This window comes from Acomys minous (genome assembly GCF_964271855.1).
Source record: "Acomys minous genome assembly, chromosome: 10".
NCBI classification, from domain to species: Eukaryota; Metazoa; Chordata; class Mammalia; order Rodentia; family Muridae; genus Acomys; species Acomys minous.
Window position 1 is genome coordinate 47,309,405 of NC_140491.1, and position 23,741 is coordinate 47,333,145.

The window sequence follows — 23,741 nt, forward strand, 5'->3', positions numbered from 1 at the left end:
CCGTTGTTGGCAAGACTTTCTTTTGTCCACGTGGTCTCCAGAGACCTGGAACTGTGTTCTTTCTTTCAGTGCTGTGTTGGCCATTCTGTATTTTTTTTTTCCTTTTCTTTTCTACATCAGCTTTTTTAGAGTAAGCTTGTTTGGATTCATAACTTGCTGCTCGTGTCCCTCATCTATAGATGAAGCTAGGAAGAGCTGGGATCACAGTGTCAGTCTATCCATGACAGTTTAAAGTTCCTCAGTTAGTTCATCTCCCCACTCTCTCTCTCTCTTTTTTTTTAATCCCAATTTGGTTTTTTTCCCTATTAGTTCTTGTGCATATTTTGGTAGAGATACGCCCACTTTCTTTACTTTTTGTGGTGCTGACGTAAATGCTATTATATTTTAGGCTTCAAATTCTAATTGCTTATAAGACAGCAGTTGAGTCTTAAATATCAACTTAATAGCCCCTGTCCTTCGGTACCACTGGCAACTAGGCTTTTGTTGGTTGGAGGGGGTTTCTACCCAGATGCGTCACCTCTAAGCAAAGATGGCTATATTTTCCATTCCCCATCTGCGTGATCTGTATTTTCTTTTCTTTGTCTTCCTGCATTAGCCGGGACTTTATGGTGTGGCACGGTGGGAAAGGAGGTGTCCTTGTTTTCCTCTGATTGTGTAGGGTAGCATCTAGCCTTAAGTATGACAGAAATTGTAGGTCGTTGTCAACTCTTTTTTATCAAGTTGTGGAAGTTCTGGTATATTTCTAGTTTGCAAAGGGTGTGTGTGTATGTGTGTGCGTGTGCGTGTGGGGTGTGTGTGTGTGTGTGTGTGTGTGTGTGTGTGTGTGTATGTGCTGTAATGAGTGAGTGTTGAATTTTGTTAAAAGCTCTTTCTGCTAACTGTAGTGGTGTACGATTTTTTTTTTTGTCTTTAATTTGTTGATGGCATGATTGTATTGGTTTTGAGTCCCAGCCAGTCTTGTATACCAAGGGTGAGTCCCGCTGGGTTCGACTTGGAGATCTCTGTCAAGGATTTTTGCATTTAGTTTATGAAAAGAGCCCCAACCACAGAGATCGGTCGGCTAAAATGGCCTAAGTGTTCCTTTTTGCCTTTTTTTTTTCCTAGAAGAGAATTGATACCCTTTCCCTTTGCTTGTTTTGTTTGTTTTGTTTTGTTTTGTTTTGTTTTTTTGCTGCTTTGGCTGACCTGAAACTCTCTATGTAGGCCAGGTTGGCCATGAATTTACTGAGATCCACCTGCCTACCGAGATCACCTACCGAGATCCACGTAGAACAGAGATGTGCACTACGGCGTGCAGCTTGCTAGCCTTCCTTAAATGTCTGAGAGAATTCACAAATGAGACCATGGGGCGTGGCTCTTTCTGTTTGGCAAGCTTCCAGTTATCATTCGGGGTTTTTTTGTTTTGTTTTGTTTTGTTTTTGTTTTGAGAGATCTACACCTGGTCAGATCACCCCTCCCTCCCTCTCTCTCTCTCTCTCTCTCTCTCTCTCTCTCTCTCTTGATTGTTTTTGACAGTCTTCCTATGGAGCCCACACTGGCATTGAGCATGAGATCCTTGTTAACTTAGCTCCCAAGTGCTGCAACTACAGCTGTGTGTGGCCACTGTGTGACTTTTGATGTCTTTCTAGGACTTGGCCCATCTCATCTTAGTTTGTCAAACTATGGCCACAGGGCTGCCCATACCCCCCCACCCATCTTCTCGGCATCGGTGGGCTCAGTCACGACGGTCCTGCTTCCCTTCCTGTGGGTTCCGTTGCTTTCCTTCCTGTGGGTTCCGTTGCTTTCCTTCCTGTGGGTTCCATTGCTTTCCTTCCTGTGGGTTCCGTTGCTTTCCTTCCTGTGGGTTCCGTTGCTTTCCTTCCTGTGGGTTCCGTTGCTTTCCTTCCTGTGGGTTCCGTTGCTTTCCTTCCTGTGGGTTCCGTTGCTTTCCTTCTTGTGGGTTCCGTTGCTTCCCTTCCTGTGGGTTCCGTTGCTTTCCTTCTTGTGAGTTCCATTGCTTTCCTTCCTGTGGGTTCCGTTGCTTCCCTTCCTGTGGGTTCCGTTGCTTTCCTTCCTGTGGGTTCCATTGCTTTCCTTCCTTGGGTTCCGTTGCTTTCCTTCTTGTGAGTTCCGTTGCTTTCCTTCCTGTGAGTTCCATTGCTTTCCTTCCTGTGGGTTCCGTTGCTTTCCTTCCTTCCTGTGGGTTCCGTTGCTTTCCTTCCTTCCTGTGGGTGCCGCGTCCTCGCTTCATCTGCCTCTGTCATTTCTGCATTCTCTTTCTCTGCCTCATCTGGATCTCACACTTTTCGTGGCCAGCAGTTTTTCACTGGCATTGATCTTTTCAAAGCGTTTGGCTTTGTTGATTTTCTGTATTGATTTCCTGTCTACCATTTCACTGATTTCTGCTCTGGTTTTATTTTTCTTCTGCTTGTTTTCAGTTTCATTCTTTTTCTCATTCTTACTTATTTTTATGTGTACAAATGTTTTTTCCTGCATGTGTACATCACACATGTGCCTGATGCCCAGTGCCCACAGCAGTCAGAAGGGGCCTTCGGATCCTCTGGGACTGAAATGTTGGATGGTTGAGCATCACAAAGTATCACAAAGTGGGTGCTGGGAACTGAACCTGGGTCCTCTGCAAGAGCAACAAGTGCTCTTAGCCACTGAGCCAGCTCTCCGGAGCCTCTTTCTCATTTCTTAAGGAGAGGTTCCAGTTACTGCTTTTAAATTTTTCCTCTTTTCTGTTTGTTGTTTTGTTTTGTTTTGTTTGAGAAAGGGTTTCTCTGTATAATAACCCTGTCTGTCCTGGACTCACTTTATAGACCAGACTGGCCTCAAACTCACAAAGATCCACCTGCCTCTGCTTTCCAGAGTGCTGGGATTACAGGCATGCACCACCATGCCTGGCTGCTTTTTCCTCTTCTCTAAATATACATACTTTATCATATAAAATATCCACTGACGTCCACTCTCACTGCATTTGACAATTTTTGATAAGTTCTACTTTTACTTTTTTAAATTACAATATCTTTTTTTTTTCTGAGACAGGGTTTCTCTGTGTAGCCTTGGCTGTCCTGGACTCACTTTGTAGTCCAGGCTGGCCTCAAACTCACAGCCATCTGCTTGCCTCTGCCTCCTGAGTGCTGGGATTAAGGGCATGCGTCAACACACCCAGCATTAAATTACAATATCTTCTAAATTTTTCCTTCAGCCCTTTCCTTTAGAAACGTGGCAATTAATAACTGTGTATTAGGATTTTCCCAGCTATCTTTCTGTTTTTCACTCTAGTTTGGTTCCACCACGGCCCAAGAGCCGTACTCTTACGGCGCAGCATGGGGTCTGTCTCAGCGAGCATTTCCTGTGAGTTTAGGAATGGTGGGTAGATTCTGCTTTGCTGGGTCAGATGGTCTGTCTCTGACCTCCATCATGTTCAGATGAGTAATGGTTCTTGATTTTCTGCCAGCTAGATCTTCGTGTGTGTGTGTGTGTGTGTGTGTGTGTGTGTGTGTGTGTGTGTGGTGTGTGTGGTGTGTGTGGTGTGTGTGTGTGTGTGTGTGTGGTGTGTGTGGTGTGTGTGGTGTGTGTGTGTGTGTGGTGTGTGTGTGTGGTGTGTGTGTGGTGTGTATGTGTGTGTGTGTGGTGTGTGTGTGGTGTGTGTGTGTGTGTGGTGTGTGTGTGTGTGTGGTGTGTGTGTGTGTGTGGTGTGTGTGTGGTGTGTATGTGTGTGTGGTGTGTGTGTGTGTGTGTGGTGTGTGTGTGTGTGGTGTGTGTGTGTGTGGTGTGTGTGTATGTGTGTGGTGTGTGTGGTGGTGTGTGTGTGGTGTGTGGTATGTGTGTGTGTGTGTGGTGTGTGTGTGTGTGTGTGTGTGGTGTGTGTGTGTGTGGTGTGTGTGTGGTGTGTGTGGTGTGTGTGTGTGTGTGTGTGTGTGTGTGTGTGTGGTGTGTGTGTGTGTGTGTGGTGTGTGTGTGTGTGGTGTGTGTGTGTGGTGTGTGTGTGGTGTGTGTGTGTGTGTGGTGTGTGTGTGTGTGGTGTGTGTGTGGTGTGTGTGTGTGTGTGTGTGGTGTGTGTGGTGTGTGTGTGTGTGGTGTGTGTGTGTGTGTGTGTGTGTGGTGTGTGTGTGTGTGGTGTGTGTGTGTGTGTGGTGTGTGTGTGTGTGGTGTGTGTGTGGTGTGTGTGTGTGTGGTGTGTGTGTGTGTGTGTGGTGTGTGTGTGTGGTGTGTGTGTGTGTGTGGTGTGTGTGTGTGTGGTGTGTGTGTGTGTGTGGTGTGTGTGTGGTGTGTGTGTGTGTGTGGTGTGTGTGTGTGTGGTGTGTGTGTGGTGTGTGTGTGTGTGTGTGTGTGGTGTGTGTGTGTGGTGTGTGTGTGTGTGTGTGTGGTGTGTGTGTGTGTGTGTGTGGTGTGTGTGGTGTGTGTGGTATGTGTGTGTGTGTGTGGTGTGTGTGTGTGTGTGTATGTGTGTGTGTGTATGTGTGTGTGTGTGTGTGTGTTTTGTGTGTGTTGTAGGCTAGAGGACAACCTCAGGTTTTATTCCTCAGGTGTTTACCCACTCCCCCCCCCCCCAGTGTCACACTGGTCTGAAATTTGCCTAGTAGGCTAAGCTGGCTGGCCAGCAAACCCCAGGAGTCCACCATCTTCACCTTCCAAATGCTGGGGTTATGAGTGTGTGCAGCACCCCTAGCACTGTTTTGCTTTGTATGTGGGTTCTGGGGCTCGGGCTCAGGTCTGCCTGCCAGTGCAGCAGCAGCCATCTCCCCGGCTCCTGGCGATGTGGGCTCCTGATCCAGGGTTTTGAAGTCCCCATGGTGGTGGTGGGTTTGTCTAATTCTCACAGCCCCAGCAGCTGCAGTCTCCTGCCCATGTCTCAGATTGCTCTATCTCCTTGAAAAACAGCTCCACTGCTGTGTAGTGGCCCATTCGTGCCTCAGTTTCCCTCATCCTGAAATGACCCTTGCCTGAAATTAATGAGGCTACTCAAGCTTTGTCTCAGTGAATGTATCTTTATCTAACTTTTAAAAATCGTGACCAAATGTACATGACATACAAGGTACCGTTTTAACTATTAAAAATGCAATCATAGGCAGCATGGTAATAAAATACTATTTTTACTTACAGATGAAAATTTGTCACAAGATTGTATGTATGACAAGCCAATGGCAGTGTCAAGAAATGGACAGACAGATAAATAATAAAAAGTATCAGTTCTAAGTTATTGGCCCTAAGTGCTACTGTTTTATCTAATTTACGTATATTATCAATGCACTTACTTATATTGCTATATGACTAGTCAAAATGCCTCCTATATTTTATTTTCTACCCTATCTATTCCAAAATTGTAGCCATTTTAAGACAGAGTTGAGCCAGAGTTACTCGTGTAACTTTTTCATGTGCTCCAGGTGGAGCACCGTAGCCATTTGACAGCAAGTCCCCTTCCCTCCTTCCTCCAGGCTCTCCTCACCACTGTCATCCACCTTTCTCTCTCTGGGTTTGCCTATTCCAGGCACCTGTCTGAGGGGAATCCTGCAGCGCTCCTCATCTGTGACCACCTTGTTTTACTTAGTGAATATCTTGGAGGTGTGTGGATGCTGCAGCGTGTTGTCAGCGTTTTCTTCCCTTCTGAGGCTGAGCAACGGCCCCTGTGTGGGGACGTGCTGGTCTTTGCTCAGCCATTCTTCCTTCAATGTGCGTGTGATTGCTTCTGCTTCGGGCAATTGTGAACAACACGGCTCTGGGTATAGTGCACATGTTTCTGTTTCGATCCCTGCTCTCAATTCTTTGACTTCTCCTAGACCTGATGGATCATGTGCTGACCCTGCGCTTAACTGTTTTGAAGAGCTGCAGGCTGTCCTGCCATTTCCCGTCCTCAACATTGATGCGAAGGCTCCGAGGCCTCTGCCTGTCCTCCAGAACTTGTGTTCAGTTTTTAAAGCTTTTCGTTTGTTCATTTTGTAGTGAAAGAGGTCATCCTAATGAATGGGAAGGGACCCGTCACCATGGCTTTGGTGTGACTTCCCTGTGGTTATGGGATGCTAAACGTCCCTGAGGGTCCTCACTGACCATGTGTCTTCTTTGGAGAAATGCCTAACCAAGTTATTTGCTTATTTTTAGAATTGCGCTTTTGGATTTTGTTGTTGTTGACTCTAGGAATATCCTTTTTAATTTATTTTTATTTATTTTGGTTTTTTTTCGAGTCAGGGTTTCTCTGTGTGGCCTGACAGTCCTGGACTCCTTGTAGACCAGGCTGGCCTTGAATTCACAGCGCTCCGCCTGACTTTGCCTCCCAAGTGCTGGGATTAAAGATGTGCGCCACCACCACCCAGCAAGGAATATTCTTATTTAGCTCTTACAGGATATGTGAATTGCAAATATGTTCCTCAATATTTTAGATTATCTTTTCATTCTCTTGGTAGTGTTTATGTCCATATCCGTGTTCATGTCTCCGTGTGTGTGATTTCAGGAACTCTGCCTCATGCTTGCTACATTAAAAAAAAAAAGTTTTATTTTTTTTTCTGACGTTCAGTTTATTGTTCTTGTTGCTTGCCCTTTGGTGTTATATCCAAAAGATCATTGCCAAGTCTAATGTCATGAAGATTTCCACCTGTGTTTCATTCTAAGTGTTTTATAAATTAGATCTCTTAGTTTTAGGTATTGGTCCATTTTTAAGCTAATTTTTATTTAAGGTAGATAATAAGGGACCAACTTCATTCTTTTTTTTTTTTTTTTTTTTTTTGGTTTTTCGAGACAGGGTCTCTCTGTGTAGCCTTGACTGTCCTGGACTCACTTTGTAGACCAGGCTGGCCTCGAACTCACAGCGATCCGCCTGCCTCTGCCTCCCGAGTGCTGGGATTAAAGGCATGCGCCACCACGCCCGGCCTCCAATTTCATTCTTTCGCATATAGTTACTGAGTTTTCCTAGCACCATTTGTTCACAAGGTTTTCTGCTCTATATTGAATGGTTTTTAACATGCTTCTTGCAAGTTACTGGACCATTTTTCATCTCACTGTTCTGGGTATCTGTTTTTATGCCAGCACCACATTCATTTCTGTTACCTTTGCTTTGTAAGGAGTTCTGGAATCAGAAAATGTGAGTCTTTTAACTTTGTTCAGCTTTTCACCCAAAAGATTGTTTTGACTATTTGGTGTCCCTTGGGATTACATATGAATTTAGGGACAGGTTTTACTATGTCTGCGGGCAGGGGAGCGAGTGGAAGTTTGATAGGATAATATTGCGTCTGTAATAGCTTTGGATAATATCTTGGTCTTTACTCCTAATCTCTTTGTGTCTTTACTTTGAAAGTTGGTTTCTTGTAGACAGTATATAGTTGGGTCTTGTTTTATACTGCAGTTTAGAGTGTCTTTTGTTTGTTTGTTTTGTTGCTTTTGTTTTTCCATATAGGGTTTCTCTGTTTAGCCCTGGCTATCCTGGACTGCCTGCCTCTGCCTCTCAAGTGCCCAGCTATATAGTGTCTTTTAAGTGGCTTATTTAGACTTAATTGATATTGATATCCTTAGGATAATAGCTGTCACATTAACTAATATTTTCTTTCTTTTTTTTCTGTTTCTTTTGTCTTCCCTTTTCTGTCTGTTGTGGCCTAAATGAACATTTTATACGCAGATTCCGTTTCCCTCTCTCCCTTCTTTCTCCTTCTCTTATCCTCCCATCCTTCTCCTGTTCTAGCGTCTTCGTGATAATTCTTCTTCATGACCCTGTAGTTGTCCTAGACTTTGCAGCATGCATTTACCGTTGCTCTGAGTCTACACTCAACCCTGCCTCAATTCTCAGGTCACAAAGTCTTTTGGCCTCTCACTTGTCCATTAGCTATAATCACCAAATACATTGCTGCTGTTATTGTTAAGGAGAAGAAATAAAGTGCTCCTCAAACAAACATGGGTGTGGAACCCTGCTTTAGGGTCAAAGTCTGGTGTTCCTGGATAGCCTCTGAGCTCGGTGTAAAACAATGGACTCCTGTTCTCAGCTAGGTTCCCTCTTCACCGGATCTGGGGAATCCCAAACCCCCTAAGGTTGGTCACATAGGCCTCAAGGAAGACTATAGGCCGGACCCTTTCCTGATAAGAAATCTGTCTAGCAAGCACCTGGGGATTCCTGGAGATACCCACCCCTTGCTAATGAGATGTCTCAGTGTCTTGGTTTTCAACCAGTGACTTTTAACTGTACCTGGAGATGTTCCCCCCCCCCCCCAATTGCCGGAAGGATAACTAAGTACTGCTTTCTCCTCCTATGACAGGGTTGCTGTGTTATGTAGATCAATTATTTCCGGTACCCCTAGCCCCAGCGAATCAAACACATTTGCCCTGGAAATTCCCCTCACTGCTCCCTCACTCCACTCCTCTGCCATAATTGCCTGAGAGCCGTCATTTATTCTGGGGAAGGAAGGGCTCTCCCTCCTCCCTGGGGAATTGTGATTAGACCTCCTGATTGGCAGCCACCCCGCCAAGATTCTGCCGAAGCAAGTGGCTGCCTGTTCCCAGGCTCCCACCTCTGCTTTTCTCCGTTTTGGAGATGCAAGTGAGCCTCCGTTACCAGCTGTCCACAAAGCAGCTGCTACCCAAGTCAGGCCTGGTTCGAGCTCACCCTTTCCACCTCAGAAACCACGCTATTCCATTTCCTGCCCAGCAGCAGTGACAAGCAGAATGACACACGTCAGGGAAGTTATTCCACTAGTAAACCTGTCTATTAAGAAACATTAATCACTCCTTTAATCCCAGCACTCGGGAGCAGAGGCAGGCAGATCACTGTGAGTCCGAGGCCAGCCTGGTCTACAAAGTGAGTCAAAGGCTACACAGAGAACCCCTTCTCAAACAAAACAAAACAAAACAAAAAAACAAAAGGCAAAAAAAAAAAAAAGAAAGAAAGAAAGAAAGAAAAGAAAAGAATGAAAGAAGGAAAAAAGAAACATTAAGTTCAAGGCTAGCCTGGTCTACAAAGTGAGTCAAGGACAGCCCACCAAAGCTACTCAGAGAAACCCTGTCTCAACCCTCCAACCCCCCCCCCAAAAGCTGCCAGGTGGTGGTGGTGTGCCCCTTTAATCCTAGCACTCAGGGAGGCAGAGGCAAGCATATCTCTGTAAGTTTGAGGCCAGCCTGGTCTACAAAGTGAATCCAGGACAGCCAAGGCTACACAAAGAAACCCTGTCTTGAAAAGGAAAAAAAGAAAAAAAGAAAAGAAAAAAGAAAAAAAAGAAAAGAAAAAAATTAAAACTTTTCAAAAAAGAAAATGGCACAAGTCAAAAACTTGGATCTACAGGCAAAAGAAAAAGAATAAGTGAAGGTGATATGAAATACGTCATAAATAAGAAAATAAAAATACTATGACTTGATCTGGTGGGTAGTAGTTTATTAAAACAATAGCAGCAACACATTTGGTGACTATAGCCAATGTAGAAATGAGATGCAGAGGGAGAGGAGATGGACGAGGATGCGAGAAAGGACGGAGATGGGAGAAAATGGAATCAATATATAACAGGCTGAGAAGGAAAGACAAAAAAGGAGAGAGAGAGGCAGACAGACAGAGAAAGCGAGAGAGAGAGGAGCAGCTAATGTGAGAGCTAAGAGCCTCACTCTGCTTCCTATTTTCTGAGCTCCTTAGGTTCATGTGTTTGGAGCCTGCTTTGTCATCGTTTCAATATGTCTTCTCTTTTTTTCCCCTTTCTTCCCCGCATCACAGGCCCTGGGCACTTTTTCTCTGCGTGTTTCAGTTCTATCGCTTGTTGTCGTTGCTTCTCCAGCCTCCTCCCCCTTCATGCCCCTCCCCCCCTTCATGCCCCTCCCCCCCTTCATGCCCCCCCCCCCGTCCTTTTTTCAGTCCCCCCTCCGGCTGCTTCTGGGCTCCCGTAAGGCTTCCTTTGTCTCTGTCCGTGTCTTTGATTTGCCACTTTTTAAAATTTATTCTTTCCCAGAATTTCCATCTCTCTGGTCCCATCGCCCATCTGCTTCTGCGTGTACTCCAGTCTTCCCATTAGCGCCTGTAACATGTTTCATCGTTGTTTCCAGCTCCCAATCTGGCTAGTTCTGGCGTCTCCCTGCCACACTGGAGTCCACCGACTCTGCGTCTCTTTGTCCTTTTGTTTGATTTGAAGTTTGTGGTTAGTTGGGTGATGGACATAATGTAGCGGTTACAACTTTGGTAAACAGGTGTGGAGGCAGGGGAATAGCCCATCGCGGAGAGAGCTCTGTCACTCACTCTGTGCTCGGGCCGCAGTGTTCAGGCTGTGACCTTCACACCTGCTTCTGCTTCTTCCTTCCCCCTCCCAGAGGTACAGGATGGCTAGAAGAGGCTGAGGTGAGGTCTGGTCCTAGTTGGCCAGTGTCCTGGGTGGCAGGCTTCGTTAAGAGGAACAGAATGCTCAAGAGTTGTTTAAAAACTCCTACTTGTCGTCTCCCACTGCCTACAGCCTCAGGGAATGTCCTCTGATTTCCCTGTGGGAGCTGGAGGTTAGACTCACAGAAGGGCGGGGGTGTGTGGTTGAGGCTGGCCTGCCCACACGGAGCCCCCAACACTAGGTAAGGCCATTCCTACACCAGCCCTGACTTCCGGAGTCTGAGCCATGCTAAGTCGTAGTTCGGCAGCAGTTTGCCAGTGACCTTGGCTCTCTGATGGATCTAGGAAGAGTTAACGACTTCTACTTAACGTGGTCAGCCTTGTGTGGGAGAGAAGGAGGTGACAGCTCCTAAGGTTTTCGTGCTGGACCAGGAAATGCCTCGGCTTTGCTTCCCAAATCCGTTCTTTAAACAAACAGCAACAACAAAAACCACCAAGAAACTACATGGAGCTTACTGTATATTATCCTGGTCCGTTGAGTCAAAGCTGTATTCTTTCTACAGTCTCCTTGATATCTCTGAGTTTGGGGTGATGAGCCTTGATCCTTTTCCCTTGACAGCCCCTGTTCCAAGTGTATGTACTAGTGTCAATACACATCCACATCTGCTGAGCGCCGTCTTCAGGCTCTGTCCTCCACCTGCGTCCAGCTGTGCTGCCACCTGACATACTCTGTGCTGGGATGGGTGGCCATGTGGGAACCTAGAGAAGTCAGCACCCCATGTTACCTTAGGAATTTATTAATATGCCTTATGATTCTCAGCTGAGTCATGGCTGGGGTGCCAGAGAGATGAGCAAGCCAGCCTCGTGTGACCTTTTCCCACTGGTATGTGCTTCCTGGTACCTTATTGGAGAGGATTGGGGAAACAGGGAATGGGCCAAGATTTGGAAAATTATTCTAGCACTTAAAGAAGAAAAGGATAATTGGGCAGCTCTGAGTTGCCTGAGACCACCCCCACCTTACTGTGGAAACGCCAGTTGCCAAGTCATGGGCAGATTTCCAGGTCATCCTGGGCCTGAGTGGAGGGAGGAGTAAAAGGCCAGGAATTAGGATTCAGTCGTGTTGAAAAGTGAAGGACCAGCCTGTTGACCTGTGGGTCCTTCTAAACCAGAGATCACGTGACCCACCACAGTCCACAGTGTCCTCCTAGGATCTGCAGACATTGTAGGTCAGCCACTGTGCATGCAGGCAGCTGGGCCCCAGAGCTCTATTCCTGCCTTGCAGTTGTTCCTTCTTCTGCCAGTCCTTGGCCTGTTGTTTGGGACGGGGAGAGTCAGCAGCCAGCGCCTGGTGACTGATGAGCCACCTTATATCCCATGCTTCTGCCCAAGCATGCCCCTCTCAGCTGTCCACCACGCTGGCAGCATCCCTGGATGCCTGTGGCCCAGTTCCCACCCCCTGACCTGTCCCTGTGTGGGAAGTAGACAGGAGCGTCCTTTGTGGGCCTATGACACTAGGGACTTTGGCGGAAACGGGGAGGGTCCAGGAAGAGAGGTAGGGACTCAGGCCCCTGTCACGTACCTCAGACAGGGGCCTGAGTGTGAGGGGTGCTGGCCAAGAAGAGCTCTCCTGCGGGGTGAGGAACCCCCCCCTCCGCCAAGAGCCTGTTAGACCTCACCTGGCTCCAGAGGGGCCAGACTGAGAAGAACAGCAGCCCGTGAGGCTGAATTCTGATCCAGGGTCATCACCAGAATAAAGACATCCTTGCACCTGAACTCATGGAGTGACAGTGACAGGATCCCTGTGCACAACCAATGCACACACGCGTGCTTTGCCAGGCAACAGGCCTGGTCACAGGGTGTCCCCTTAGCTTAACACTCTCCTGTTGAGAATGCAGAGAGAAGATGGGTGCCCTGCTAGGGATTTCTCCGTCTGAGATGTGCTCACGGTGCCTTCAGGGACAGCAGCTGTGGTCCTGGGGTCAGGCCAGGGAATATGGGTGTGTATTTGTGTGTGTCCTGATGGACAACACATTCAAGCGTGAGAAAGCATCTGTTTGTTAGGGGCTTCTGTGGGTCACACTGAGCTCCGGCAGGAGTCAGGGTTCATTCTCAAAATGTCCAGTTGTCTTGGGGCCTTTTTCTGAATGAAGATTTCTGAAGTCAGTAGGTTAAGGGAAAGCTGCCCTCCTGCAAGACTTACAGCACTTGCGGCTGTACTAACAGCCCTGGGAAGTTCTGCATTGAAAAAAACGAATGTTCCACTTTACACAGAACACACACACACACACACACACACACACACACAGAGAGAGAGAGAGAGAGAGAGAGAGAGAGAGAGAGAGAGAGAGAGAGAGAGAGAGACATAAACAAACACAAAGTAAGTAAAGTGAAAAAAATAAAAAATAGAGCTAGGAGACTGGAGAGATGGCTCACCAGTGAAGAGCACTGTCTGCTCTTCCAAAGGTCCTGAGTTCAATTCCCAGCAACCACACGGTGGCTCACAACCATCTATACTGGAATCTGATGCCCTCTTCTGGCCTGCAGGTGTACATGCAGATAGAGCATATCCATAAAATAATTAAATAAAATCTTTAAAAAAAAAAAAAAAGAGTTGAGCGTGGTAGCGCATGCCTTTAACCCTGCTAATTGCGAGGCAGATCTCTGAGTTTGAGACCAGTCTGGTCTACAACACAAATTCCAGGACAGCTGGGGCTACACAAAGAGACCCTGTCTCAAAAATCCAAAAGTAAAAATAAATGAATAAATAAATAAATAAATAAATAAATAAATAAATAAATAAAATAGTTGCATATGTCATTATGTTAGAATGTGGTCATACCAGAGATGTGACTGGCGTTGTCATGGAAAGGGAGAAATTGGTACCACGGAGATACAGAGGACACCATGTGACCACTCAGGCATCGATAGGGGTGATCCATCTGCAGGCCAAGAATCAGATGCCTCAGTGCAGAACAGGGGAGAGCTTCGGGGCCCCTGAAAGACTGTGGCAGCCAGAACATGTCAGACTGTTTCTAGAGTCATAAATTAATGTAAAAAAACGCCCAATGATTTGCTTTGGGAAATAAACACAATGGAAATAACCGAGTTGCTCACAGCAGGCCGTTTAAGAGATGGCAAATTGGAAGCAACCCCTCAGTTGCCAGAAGAGAAGTGCTTGGCTGTCAAATGAGAGACACTCCCCACAGCTCAAGGAGGGGCTCTTGTCAAAGTGCGGGCACTGGGTGTGCAGCAATATTGCACGAAAGAGGCAAAAATTCAAGGAAGGACTTGCTGAGAAAGCCGTGTTTGGTGCTTGGAGACCACTTGGAACTTGTGTGCATGCGGACAGAATTCGGCGCTGTCCAGATGTTTGTCCCCAGAAGAGCCACCTCAGCCCAGTGCTCAGAATCCCAGGATGTCTGGACGCTGGGCAGGGCTGGACAGACAGCCCAGAAGCTTAGCTTGCCCTCCGGCCTGTGGTACTGGACAGCAAGCGCTTCTCTGTGAGGGGCTTTGCTTCTGTCTAGAATGATCCACCTCAGGTGTGCTCTCCTCACGGGCTCTCACTGCAGGGCCAGCGGAGTATTCGAGGTCCACTGCTGCAGGTCATTCGCGAGGTGTCCTCACACCAAAGCAATGCTCACTGCTCAGACTGCGCTGTTGAAGAGGTGTCTGAGGTGAGGCACGTGGAGTAGTGCTGGAGACAGGGAGCCGCGGACAAGCAGACAAGCCACTCTTGTGCAGCAAGGAGTCTGCACAGGATGCAGAACTGCACCTGCACAGGAGCCGTGCAGGTTAGGAAGGCCTCTGTGACTCCAGTGTGTTCCTAATGACCGTGGTTACTCTGTTGCAAACATTATAATCCTAGTGGTGAGAATGCAAAAACAACTCCTGGTGGTGACAGGTGGCTAGGCGGGCCCTGTTCTTGAATTGTTGGGTAGAAGTTGAACAGCAAATTAGAGAAACTTCTTGCAGTAACATCAACACTTTGTTCCAAGCAGAGGTTAGTGTTTCCAGCAACTTGCTTAGGTCAGTGTTAAAACAGGAAAGGGCTAGGCGTGTTGATGTGAGTCTGTAGTCTTGGCCACTTAGGGGTTCAGAGTCAGCCTAGAGAACCTCAACTTAGATTAGGATAAATGGATGGATGGATGGGTGGATGGATGGATGGATGGACAGATAGGTAGATAGATGATTTTTTAAATCTTCCTCTTCACTTTTAAGAACTTATAATCAGAGGGAGAAAAGTATTTTGTTCAGGTCAGCACATAAATAGCAATTTAAGAATAAACTATGAAGGTCCTCAGTGTGCCCCTGATGACTTATACCTACCCACTGGTCTGTCTTTAACTCCTTCTCTATCAGTAGAGCATGACTGGACCTGACCAGGTCAGAAGATTAGACGACAAATGGTCCGAGGAGGTTTCAAAACAGCCATGTAGTAATTTAAAGCAGGAAAGACACCCGTTGCCAGCTCAACTTATTCAGAAAGTTCTGCTGGGGTGGATCTGGTGGGGAGGCCCTGCTGAGGAGGACCCCCTGTGGTGCTCTGCTTGGGTGGGTCTGCTGAGGGGTCTGATGGACTGGATCTGTTAGGAGAATCTTCTGGGGGGGACGTCTGGGGGTACGGTGCTTGTTCCTGGGGCATATGCCTGACCTACATGGGCCCTTAGTCAAGGGAGCTGACTGGGAAACATCCACTCATAAATGGCCACCAGGCTCGGGGTTTCGTTTTTTTCCTCAGGGCTCCTGGTCATCTTTCTCCCTGAAACACAGGAGCCCCTGTGGATGGCAAAGTCAGTCCCCGACTCAGCTCTGGGCTGCCATTGTAACTGGCTTCTGGGAGCAAGTGAAATGCACTGTACTTCGTTGTCAGGCAACCAAAGGCGTTTGTGGGAGAGGGCCAAAGTCCTGGTGGCAGGTGTACTTATGCAAATAATTAGCTTCCTCCCAGGCTAGCAGAGGCCCAAGACAGAGGCAGGAAAGCCCAGGCTGGCAGGAAGAAGCCATAAGGTATGGTGTGGGTGCAGAGGAAGGAGTCGGGGGAATGTCCACTAAAGGGGAGAAGATCCAAACCTTGAGGGGAGGCCAGCAACACCCCTTTGGCTCAGCCATCCCGAGGGCAGTCTGCAGTTGACTCTGAGGCCTGTTGTGGGGGTTACAGGGGTCTGGTTCCCCATCTATACCATCCTGGATGCAGAATCATGTGCTTAATGCTTGCTGGGCAATGCTGACTTCTGCATGGATCACCTCCTCTCACCCAGACACGGTCTACAAGAAAATGAACAGCCATTATTCCCTTTGTCATCTGAAGTCCCCAGAGGGCGCCTGAGCAGAGTCTGACAGAGGATAGCATTACCAGGGTCTTAACCATACTCCAAGAACTGGGGACCGTAGTAACTCAGTCTTTGCCAGAATGAAAGTGACTTGACCCTCCCCAACGGGAATCTTGACCAGAGTCAGTAACTACTGACGTGAGACTACTGGTCTACCACCTCCTCCACGGACATCGGTTTCAGCCCTACAGTAGCTGTGATGAGGCAGCAGAGGGCATCCTGGACAGCAGGAGAGGGCTAAGGTGCAACTAGCAAGGTCTGGAATAGGGCAGAGAGGGCCCTAGAGGAGCATGGGAAGGGAGTTCTAACGTAGTTCATGGGAGCCACAGATAATTAGCAATGGGCTTGCAGGCTCCTGGTGCTGGCTGGCTTGGCGGCATTGCAGAGCCAGGGCCTTTGGAAACCCTGAAGCCAGATGCTGCCTGTGAAGGGCAGCAAAGCTGGGGATAGGAGGTGGCCAGACTGTCATAGGCTAGGGATTGCCAAGCTGTGGAGAAGTTAGAGGCAGATGTGTTTCCTGAAGACTGAGCACCTTCTGACACTTCCTGTCATCGTCTGTGGTCATCTGACAGGACTGGTTCTTTTCCCCTGGAGCCTTTCCCCAGGACTCGCAGAGGAGACTGTACCCCAGTGATGAGGCACGTGTGGAGAGACTGGGGCTGCCCGGCTTCAGGGCTGCAATCCTGCATGGAATTAACTCTTCCCCTTTTCTCTCAGGACCTGTTTTTAGGTACTGTTGATCCTGTTGTAAATGAGGCAGTGTTTGGAGCCTTCAAGTGAGTCAGGGCTCAGAGAATATTTTCTTGTTTTAATTAGCTTTATTTGATTTTAAAAGCCCTGTAACGTGCCGGGCCTGGTGCCCTGGGGCCTTGTGATCTGAACAAGTTATTATTCAAATCACTGTCTACTCAGTTCTGAAGCAGGCGGCCCACACCAGGTGTCTCACATGTGACCTTGGTGTTGAGACGAAGTCCGTGCCAGTGTCTAGCAGGAGTGTGGGCCGGAAGCCCCGGTGTATCCAGCTCCCACTGGACCTTTTTCTGCCCGTGGATCCATTTCGGCCCCTGTTGCTATGAGTGGATAGCCTGGTTTGAGAGCTAGTAGTGTTTTTCAAGGTGAGCACTGCCACTGCCCATCCGGCCTGCCTGTGCCTCTGTGCCCCGGGCTCAGTGCCTTGGGATTACCTCACTCATCCTTGAACAAGGCTCCTCACCATCATAGCCACCCGCCTCCCAGACTACTACAGGTATGGAGAGACATCTATATAACCACCCTCTCTCCTTCCTCAGTGACTCTACCACTTTCTAGGTGACACTGTCACAGGAATGCCCCGGCAAGTGGCCACACAAGTTTAGCATACAAGCAAGGCGGGACTGTGACACCTTGGGCATCTTCAAGACGAGGCTTCAAGCCTACCCATGTGTCTGTCTGCCCCCCCCCCCATCCTCACCTCTGCTCATTCTGAGTCTGACCATGAAACCTTAATGTTGTTAGGTGGCCCCCTTTTTCTGGGCCATTCCATAGGCACCTGAGCGAACCCCTCTTTTGTGATGAGCCATTTCAGGTTCCTCCTACTTCCTGCCAATCTCCTGAAGCCACGCCCACTCTGCTGGGCTGGACCAGCACCAAGGGCTGGCAGCTCTAGCATCCATAGCTAACCCGTGACACTTCCAGTCAGTCCTGACTTCCATGTCAGACTGAGGGCTGGGCCTAGCTCCAGAAATCAGGGTGGGTAAACTGAAGCCTGCTTGCAGTCACAGTGGAGAAGGGCAGAAGTGGGCAGATAAATGGTCACAATAAAGTGGAGAAACGAATCCGAGCTACTCAAGACGAGGAACAGAAAGATCTAAAGTCTAAGGAGTCTGGGAAAAACTAAGTTGGGAAGGGCATGTGTTGGGATAATCCAGGAGGAGCTGGAAGAGAGGAGTCGGATGGCTACGATAAAAATGCATTGTGTACATCTATAAAGTACTCAAAATTAAAACATTATGAATTGAAATTTTTTTCTTTCCAGTTTTTAAAAATGGAGACATAAAAACATCAAATAATGGTAGTTCTTGATTTAAAAAATATTCAAGGCCTGCTTGGGCAACTTGGTATCTTTAAAAAGGTAAGAAGGGAGTCTAGATGGCAGCGTGCTTGCCTGGTTTGAAGGAAGTCCTAGGTCTGGCATTACAGACTATGGGGGTCGGGTGGGGTCAGGGACGCTAACAACTGGAGAAATTATTATGAGGTCCTGTGAAGGGACAACACTTAGAGGAGACTGAGTTGTTTGACTTGGGTCTTGAATGATACATCTGAGTTAGCCCGAGGCAGGCACAGGGTCCCGGTCTAGACCAAGAATCTCTGTCCATATTGTTTCACGGTAATTATACATTTGAGAGACAGGTACTGTGGGGAAACAGGTGCTGTGAGTCCTGAGGAGAACAGCCATGACATTGGCTCCTTGCTCTTGAAGATGTCCAAGGCGTTAGGGAACCCCCAGGCCCTGGCTGTACGATACATGCTAAACATGTCTGTAGCTGCTTACAGGGGGCATTCCTGCGACAGTGGCACCTGGCAAGTGGCAGAGACACTGGGGAAGGAGAGGGTGACTTTGCAGCTGCTTCCCCGTACCTGCAGTGGTCTAGGGGGATGGTGATGAGCCCTCTTCAGGGCTGGCTTCAAAGAGATGGAAGAGGTGGCCCGGAGGCACTGAGCACGGGCACAGTGGTCATCCAGGGTCAGCCTTCCTACCCTCAGCACGCAGCGGCCACCTTCTCCCTGCTTTGCTAGGATGGGAGTCTTGCTGTGGTTGACGCCAAGCAGGGGCCAAGCAGTAGGACCATTGCCTGGTCCTCCTGAGAACTTGCTGGCTGCCTGGCTGTGCCTGTGCCTCTCTGCCTTACAGCATCGTCCCTGATTTGTCCCTCTGGCAGCCACCCAGGCCTGGCTTATTCCACCCCTGCTAGGTGCCGAGCCCAAACCTGAGCTGACAGCATAGAGCCTTCTGTAGAGAAAAAGAGGAGGGCGCATCCGGACTCGGGAGGAAGCCGCTGAGCAGTCTGTAGACTGTCCACTCGCCACAGACTCTTGATAATATTGTGTGTGGATGGCTTCCCGCTGGGGAGAGCTGTGGCTCACAGACACTCGTGTCCTTCCCTGGGTCTCGTCGGTAGCTGGGAGCCTACTCTGCTGATAAGAGTGTATGTGGGGGTCCTCTGTCCTGCTTTGTATATGGACTCGCCAACTGAGAAAGTATCTGACATCTCAGAGCTGCACAGCAGCTTGGCCTCCTGTGAGGCCTTGCCCCTGGCAATGCAAAGCTTAGACTTTCCACTCCCTTCAGGAGCTGGCCTAGACCTCACAGAGGATGCACAGCTGGGATGCAGGGTGCACAGTCGGGCTGCAGGCACTGTGCACTCTAGGCTTGAATGACACTGATGGCATCTCAGGCACCGAGCAAAGGCAAGGCGAGGGCGCACAGCAAAACAAGGCTGGCTGGAACAGAGCCAGACTATTTACATGGGGAAACTGAGGCTCATAGGGGTACATCAGTCTGTGTAACCAGGAAGTGACAGACATGAGGAAGCCTGCCAGACACAGTGGTGGTGAAAGACAGTAGCAGGGCAGGGAATGGTTCAGAGGCTGAGTACTTCGCTACAGTGCACAGGGCTCTGGGCTCTGTCTAACATGGCCAAAAACAAAACGAAAGAAGAAAACGGGGGGGGGGGGGGCGGGAGAGGTGGAGGGGGGATGGGGGGGTGTGGAAACCACACCAATAACTCTTTCTTTACATTTCCCTTACAAAGGGATATTTTGAGTCTGTAACTCACACATCAGTGGAAAAATGGAACAAGAAGCTACAGATTAAACGCATGCCACGCTTGCCACCCCCGCCCCTGAGCAGCCCTGACCCTGTCCTTAGGGTCACAGCAGCTGGCCCACGGTGGCCGGCCTGGGTAGGACTGAGCTCAGTGGCTGTGGAGTGTAACTGCTGGCCATAATGGCATGAGCCATTCAGCCAATCAGATGGAAGGCGGTTATTTACTTTTTCCTAGGAAAGTGATATATATATCTCAAAGGTTCATTTCAAAATACTGTACCAAAAAGAAACAATGATGCTCACTATCTGAGCTGTGGTGATCTGAGCAAAGTACTTTAGGGGTACAGAGATAGATGTGAGGGGCCAGACCAGGAAGTGTTTAGCCTGGTTCAGCCTTTTCTCCCCCTTGGTGCTGGCTTCCGTGGGCCAGCTTTATGGGCAGCATTCAGAGCCTCTCCTGCTGCTGCTGTCCCCTTATGTCACCCCCATGGGTGTGTACTCTCTTACTGTGACCCACCCTGGACCTCTGTGGCCCCTTCTGTGATACAGGCACCGTGCTGTACTCCCAGGGAGTCCTTGCCTCTGTCTTGGCAGTTAGGCAATGTAATGTTTCTCTCCATAAGACCTCCCATGAGTCCCTGTGTCTGGCATCACCGATTTCCAGTACGCCTGCCCTCCAGCCTGGCCTTGCCCCTTGGAAGGACATGCGGGGTGCTATGAACTTGAAGGTGCCTTTCATTCCAACTGACCGATGGATCAGGACCTGGTGTTATAAAGGCATGGCTAGTACGCCTCTCCACAAAGTCACCACAGGAGTATTTGTCTGGCCCTGTCCTGCTGGTGCCAAGTAGGGTGGCCAGGAACTGTGTGGGAAGGGCATAGACTTCCTTTGGCCACTGACCATGTGCCCAAGGCTTGGCAGTGGCAAGGTTCTACAAGTCTTTGGAGTTTAATTGGTTCTCTTTCTCTCTTTCTTTCTTTCTTTTTCTTTCCCCCGTGTCTGTCTTCTGCCCTGTGTCCTTTCCAGGGGGGCTTTCTCTGTGGTCCGACGCTGCGTCAAGCTCTGTACCGGCCACGAGTATGCAGCCAAGATCATTAATACCAAGAAGCTGTCTGCCAGAGGTAGGACCCAGCAGGGGTTTGGGGTGGGGGCTGTCTCAGCCTATTGGGACTGTGGTGAGGACACCAGGAAAGCCAAGGCCTTCAAGATGCCTTGGTCTGTCTGGACCTGGGAGTCATTTACCCTCAGACCCACCACAACGTTCACTCTCCGATTTGGGGGTTGCCCCCATGTGACCTCTTTCCCAAGCCTGCTGGGTCCCCATCCCAGATCTGAAGAGAGGGGTTCTCATGATGGTGAGGCACTGAGGGGGACAAGGTGATGTTTCCTTAAAAACTATGGGCAAGGAAGAGCAGTGACTCCAAGCTGTGGGTGGGTGATGGCAAGGCTGCTGCTAGTGGGGTCACCTCAGCTCACCAGGGGTATCTCAGATAGACCCTTAACTGAGTCTTCTGTTACAGCATTGCCTGCCCCAGGGAGCCTTCTACAGGCTTGCAGGTGTGCAAAGAAGGTTCTTACATGGTGCTGGCTGGGCAGGGCACCCAGACAGACAGAACCAGAGCCTGCATGGGGGCAGGGCACATCATTTCAGTCAGGCCAGTTATCAGAAGCCACCTTCTTGGTGACTTCCTGGGGATGGGGTAAAAGTAAGTGGAGGGGGCGGGAGTTATAGAACTGTGTAGGGACCTGGATGGAGTCCCCGAGTAGGGTGGGCTGGAGGATTGATGAGGCCTTGGGGGTAGCGAGTGGGTGGCTGCCAGTGTGAGATGGCACTGCCACGTCACCCCTCTGTTCCCACATCCTTCCTCCTCCTCCTCCTCCTCCCGTCCTCAGACATGGCAGCATGAGTGAACTTCCAGACTAAAATCTGAGTTAATTGGGGCCAAGGAGCCCTGCTCTCCCTCATCCTGACTGAGAGATATTTTGGGGGCTGAGTTAGGACAGGGGTGAGGCCTCATCCAGCAGGCATGCTGAGGGTGTGAACTGCTTCCCTGACTGCAGGGTCTACAGTCTGACAACCCACAGGCCACCTGGCTGACCCCCACCCCTACACTTTATCAACATATGCATAAGCATGCCTGAGCACCTGCTGTATACCAGATCATCAGGCTCTCAGATGTTTCTTCCTGGAAGCATTCTCTCAGCCTGAGATGGTGATCTTTAGAGCCCCAGGACACTTCCATGCCCAGATGTTATCTTCACCCCTATCACCGAGTAATATCTGGGGTTTGTTAGTCTCCATGTTGGACCCCCCAGCCCCAAAGAGCCAGGGAGGGCAATAATATGCAGAAGCCTTGCATGAGCAGGGAACAAGGCGGGGCATTGGGTGAGATTCTTCATTGGCTAGACGCTGGTCTCCTGCTGTCACTGGGCCGTCCCTCCATCCTGCCCTTGTCCTGAGCTGTGATTCAGGATCCGGGCCTATGAGCTTGCTTCTTCTCTGACAAGACCCAGGACTAGTGTGGAGCCCTCCATGGTCAGAGTGAGCCCACGGCCAGTGCGAGGTCAGTTCCTGTGGGTATCCAGGCTATATCCCTGAAGCCCACACACTTGAGGGCACAAAGGAGAGGAGGCTCATGATTCGAAGCACATTAGGGGTGTGTGTGTGTGTGTGTGTGTGTGTGTGTGTGTGTGTGTGTGTGTGTGCGCACACACACATGTATGTCTCGGTGTCCCTGTGTGGTATGAATGTGTCTGTGTTTGTCTGCGTGGGTCACGCTGATGGTGACAATGTTGGAGTTAACTCCCACAGATGGCTTGCTATGGGCACTGTGTCAAACCTCAGGTTAGTTCCTGGGTTCCCCGCCACAGTCAGTATTGGTTTGCACACAGGTGTGAGATGTTCTTGGCATCATAGGGCAGATGGAACACAGGCCTCATGTACCCAGGAGGTGTCCAAGCACCTTTTGTGTCAGCACCACTTCCTGGGTGCTGTCACCATTCCTGGACCTCTCCAGCATTTGCCACACTGGTGTTTTATCCCACCTGTCTCTTTCGCCGTCACAGGGGCCTCTTGGTACTTAGGGGTGCTTCTCGGTGTTGTGTGCTGTTCTTTTGAACAAAGACTGTTCTTTTTCCAGCTCTGTGCTAGCTCCTGGCCATGCTAGCAGACCCGCTGGAAACCTGGCCAAGCCAGCTGCTCAGTAGAAGCTGCATGCGTTACGTTCACCAGCGCATGCTGCTTTCTCAGTCAACTCAATTGTCGGACACCCCATTCCATCCACACGCATTCACTCAGGCGACTAGAATCCCAATTGCCTTTCCCCCCATCCCCGAGAGGTAGCGGCCACTCCTCAGCCCTCCTTGGTCCTCATGGGCCCTCAGAAGCCCTGCTGACCTTGGCCCCATCCCACAGAGGTGCAGATGTAAGGCCCAAGCCCCAGCTGGGCTGGTGGACCTCTGCAGGCCGTATGACCGACCTCATAGGAGCAGCTCACTGGGCTCATTTCTTCACAGTTGGAGAATTTGTGCCACTTCCCCACTGCCCGTAACTTAGCCCTGTGTGGCCCGCCCCTCTTTGAGGTCACCTTGTCCCTGCCATTTTTTTTTTCTGGCCCCCTTTCACTTTTAATCTTACCTGCAGGCCAATATAAGACCCAGATATGTTTAGACAGACCCTCGCTTTTCCTACAGATCCACCCCACATGCGGGGGGGGGGGGGCTGGGAAGGAGTTTCCGGGAGGTCAGAAAAAGTCACTGCAAAAGTTGCCTGAGTGTTATGAGGTTGAGTAGAAGTTTGTAAGGCTCAAGCAGAAAACCGTCTGGGTATTTTTCCATAGCATCTGGCAGCCTCTGTGGAATTAATCACGCACCCCCATTTATATAATCAAACCCCCCACTTATATCCTCAAAGTGCTTCACAGGTTGGGGGGGGTGCGAATTGAAGGGAGAGGAAATCTGAACCCCTAAGGTTTGGTCTGTGTTTTTTTTTTCTCCTGACTCGGCCCTTGCTTCTTCCTGACCAGGGGTGCCCAGGACCCCTTTAACCACCAGGCTGCTGTAATGTGTTGACTGGTGAATTGAGGCCTGGGCGGGAGAAAGCCTTATCATGGACCCGGCTCCCTGCCCACAGCGCACATCCCATGCCGGCTGGGCTGCATGGTGGGTGGTGGAGCAGCAGTGAAGAGTGGGTCTGAAATTATGAACATCAGCAACACTTCCTCCCCCCCCAACCCCTCCCACCACCCCATCACCTTCTTCCCGTTATTCTTTGTCTAGGGACATTCTGCTGTGGTTGGCTTTCAGGAGGCCAAGCTGACCCTGGCTACTTTGTTCCACTGAGGGTCT

The 23,741-nt window shown here is 49.4% G+C and overlaps 1 protein-coding gene across 8 annotated transcripts in view; it reads left to right on the top strand.

Annotated features, from left to right (window-relative positions):
• The window catches only part of CAMK2B (calcium/calmodulin dependent protein kinase II beta), a 95,754-nt gene that overhangs the window by 21,018 nt on the left and 50,995 nt on the right, over positions 1-23,741 (top strand). For all 8 annotated transcript variants that reach the window (XM_084798537.1, XM_084798536.1, XM_084798535.1 and 5 more), the window contains exon 2: positions 20,421-20,515. In XM_084798537.1, coding sequence (XP_084654663.1) covers positions 20,421-20,515 — 95 coding nt within the window. The remainder of the gene's footprint in view (positions 1-20,420; positions 20,516-23,741) is intronic.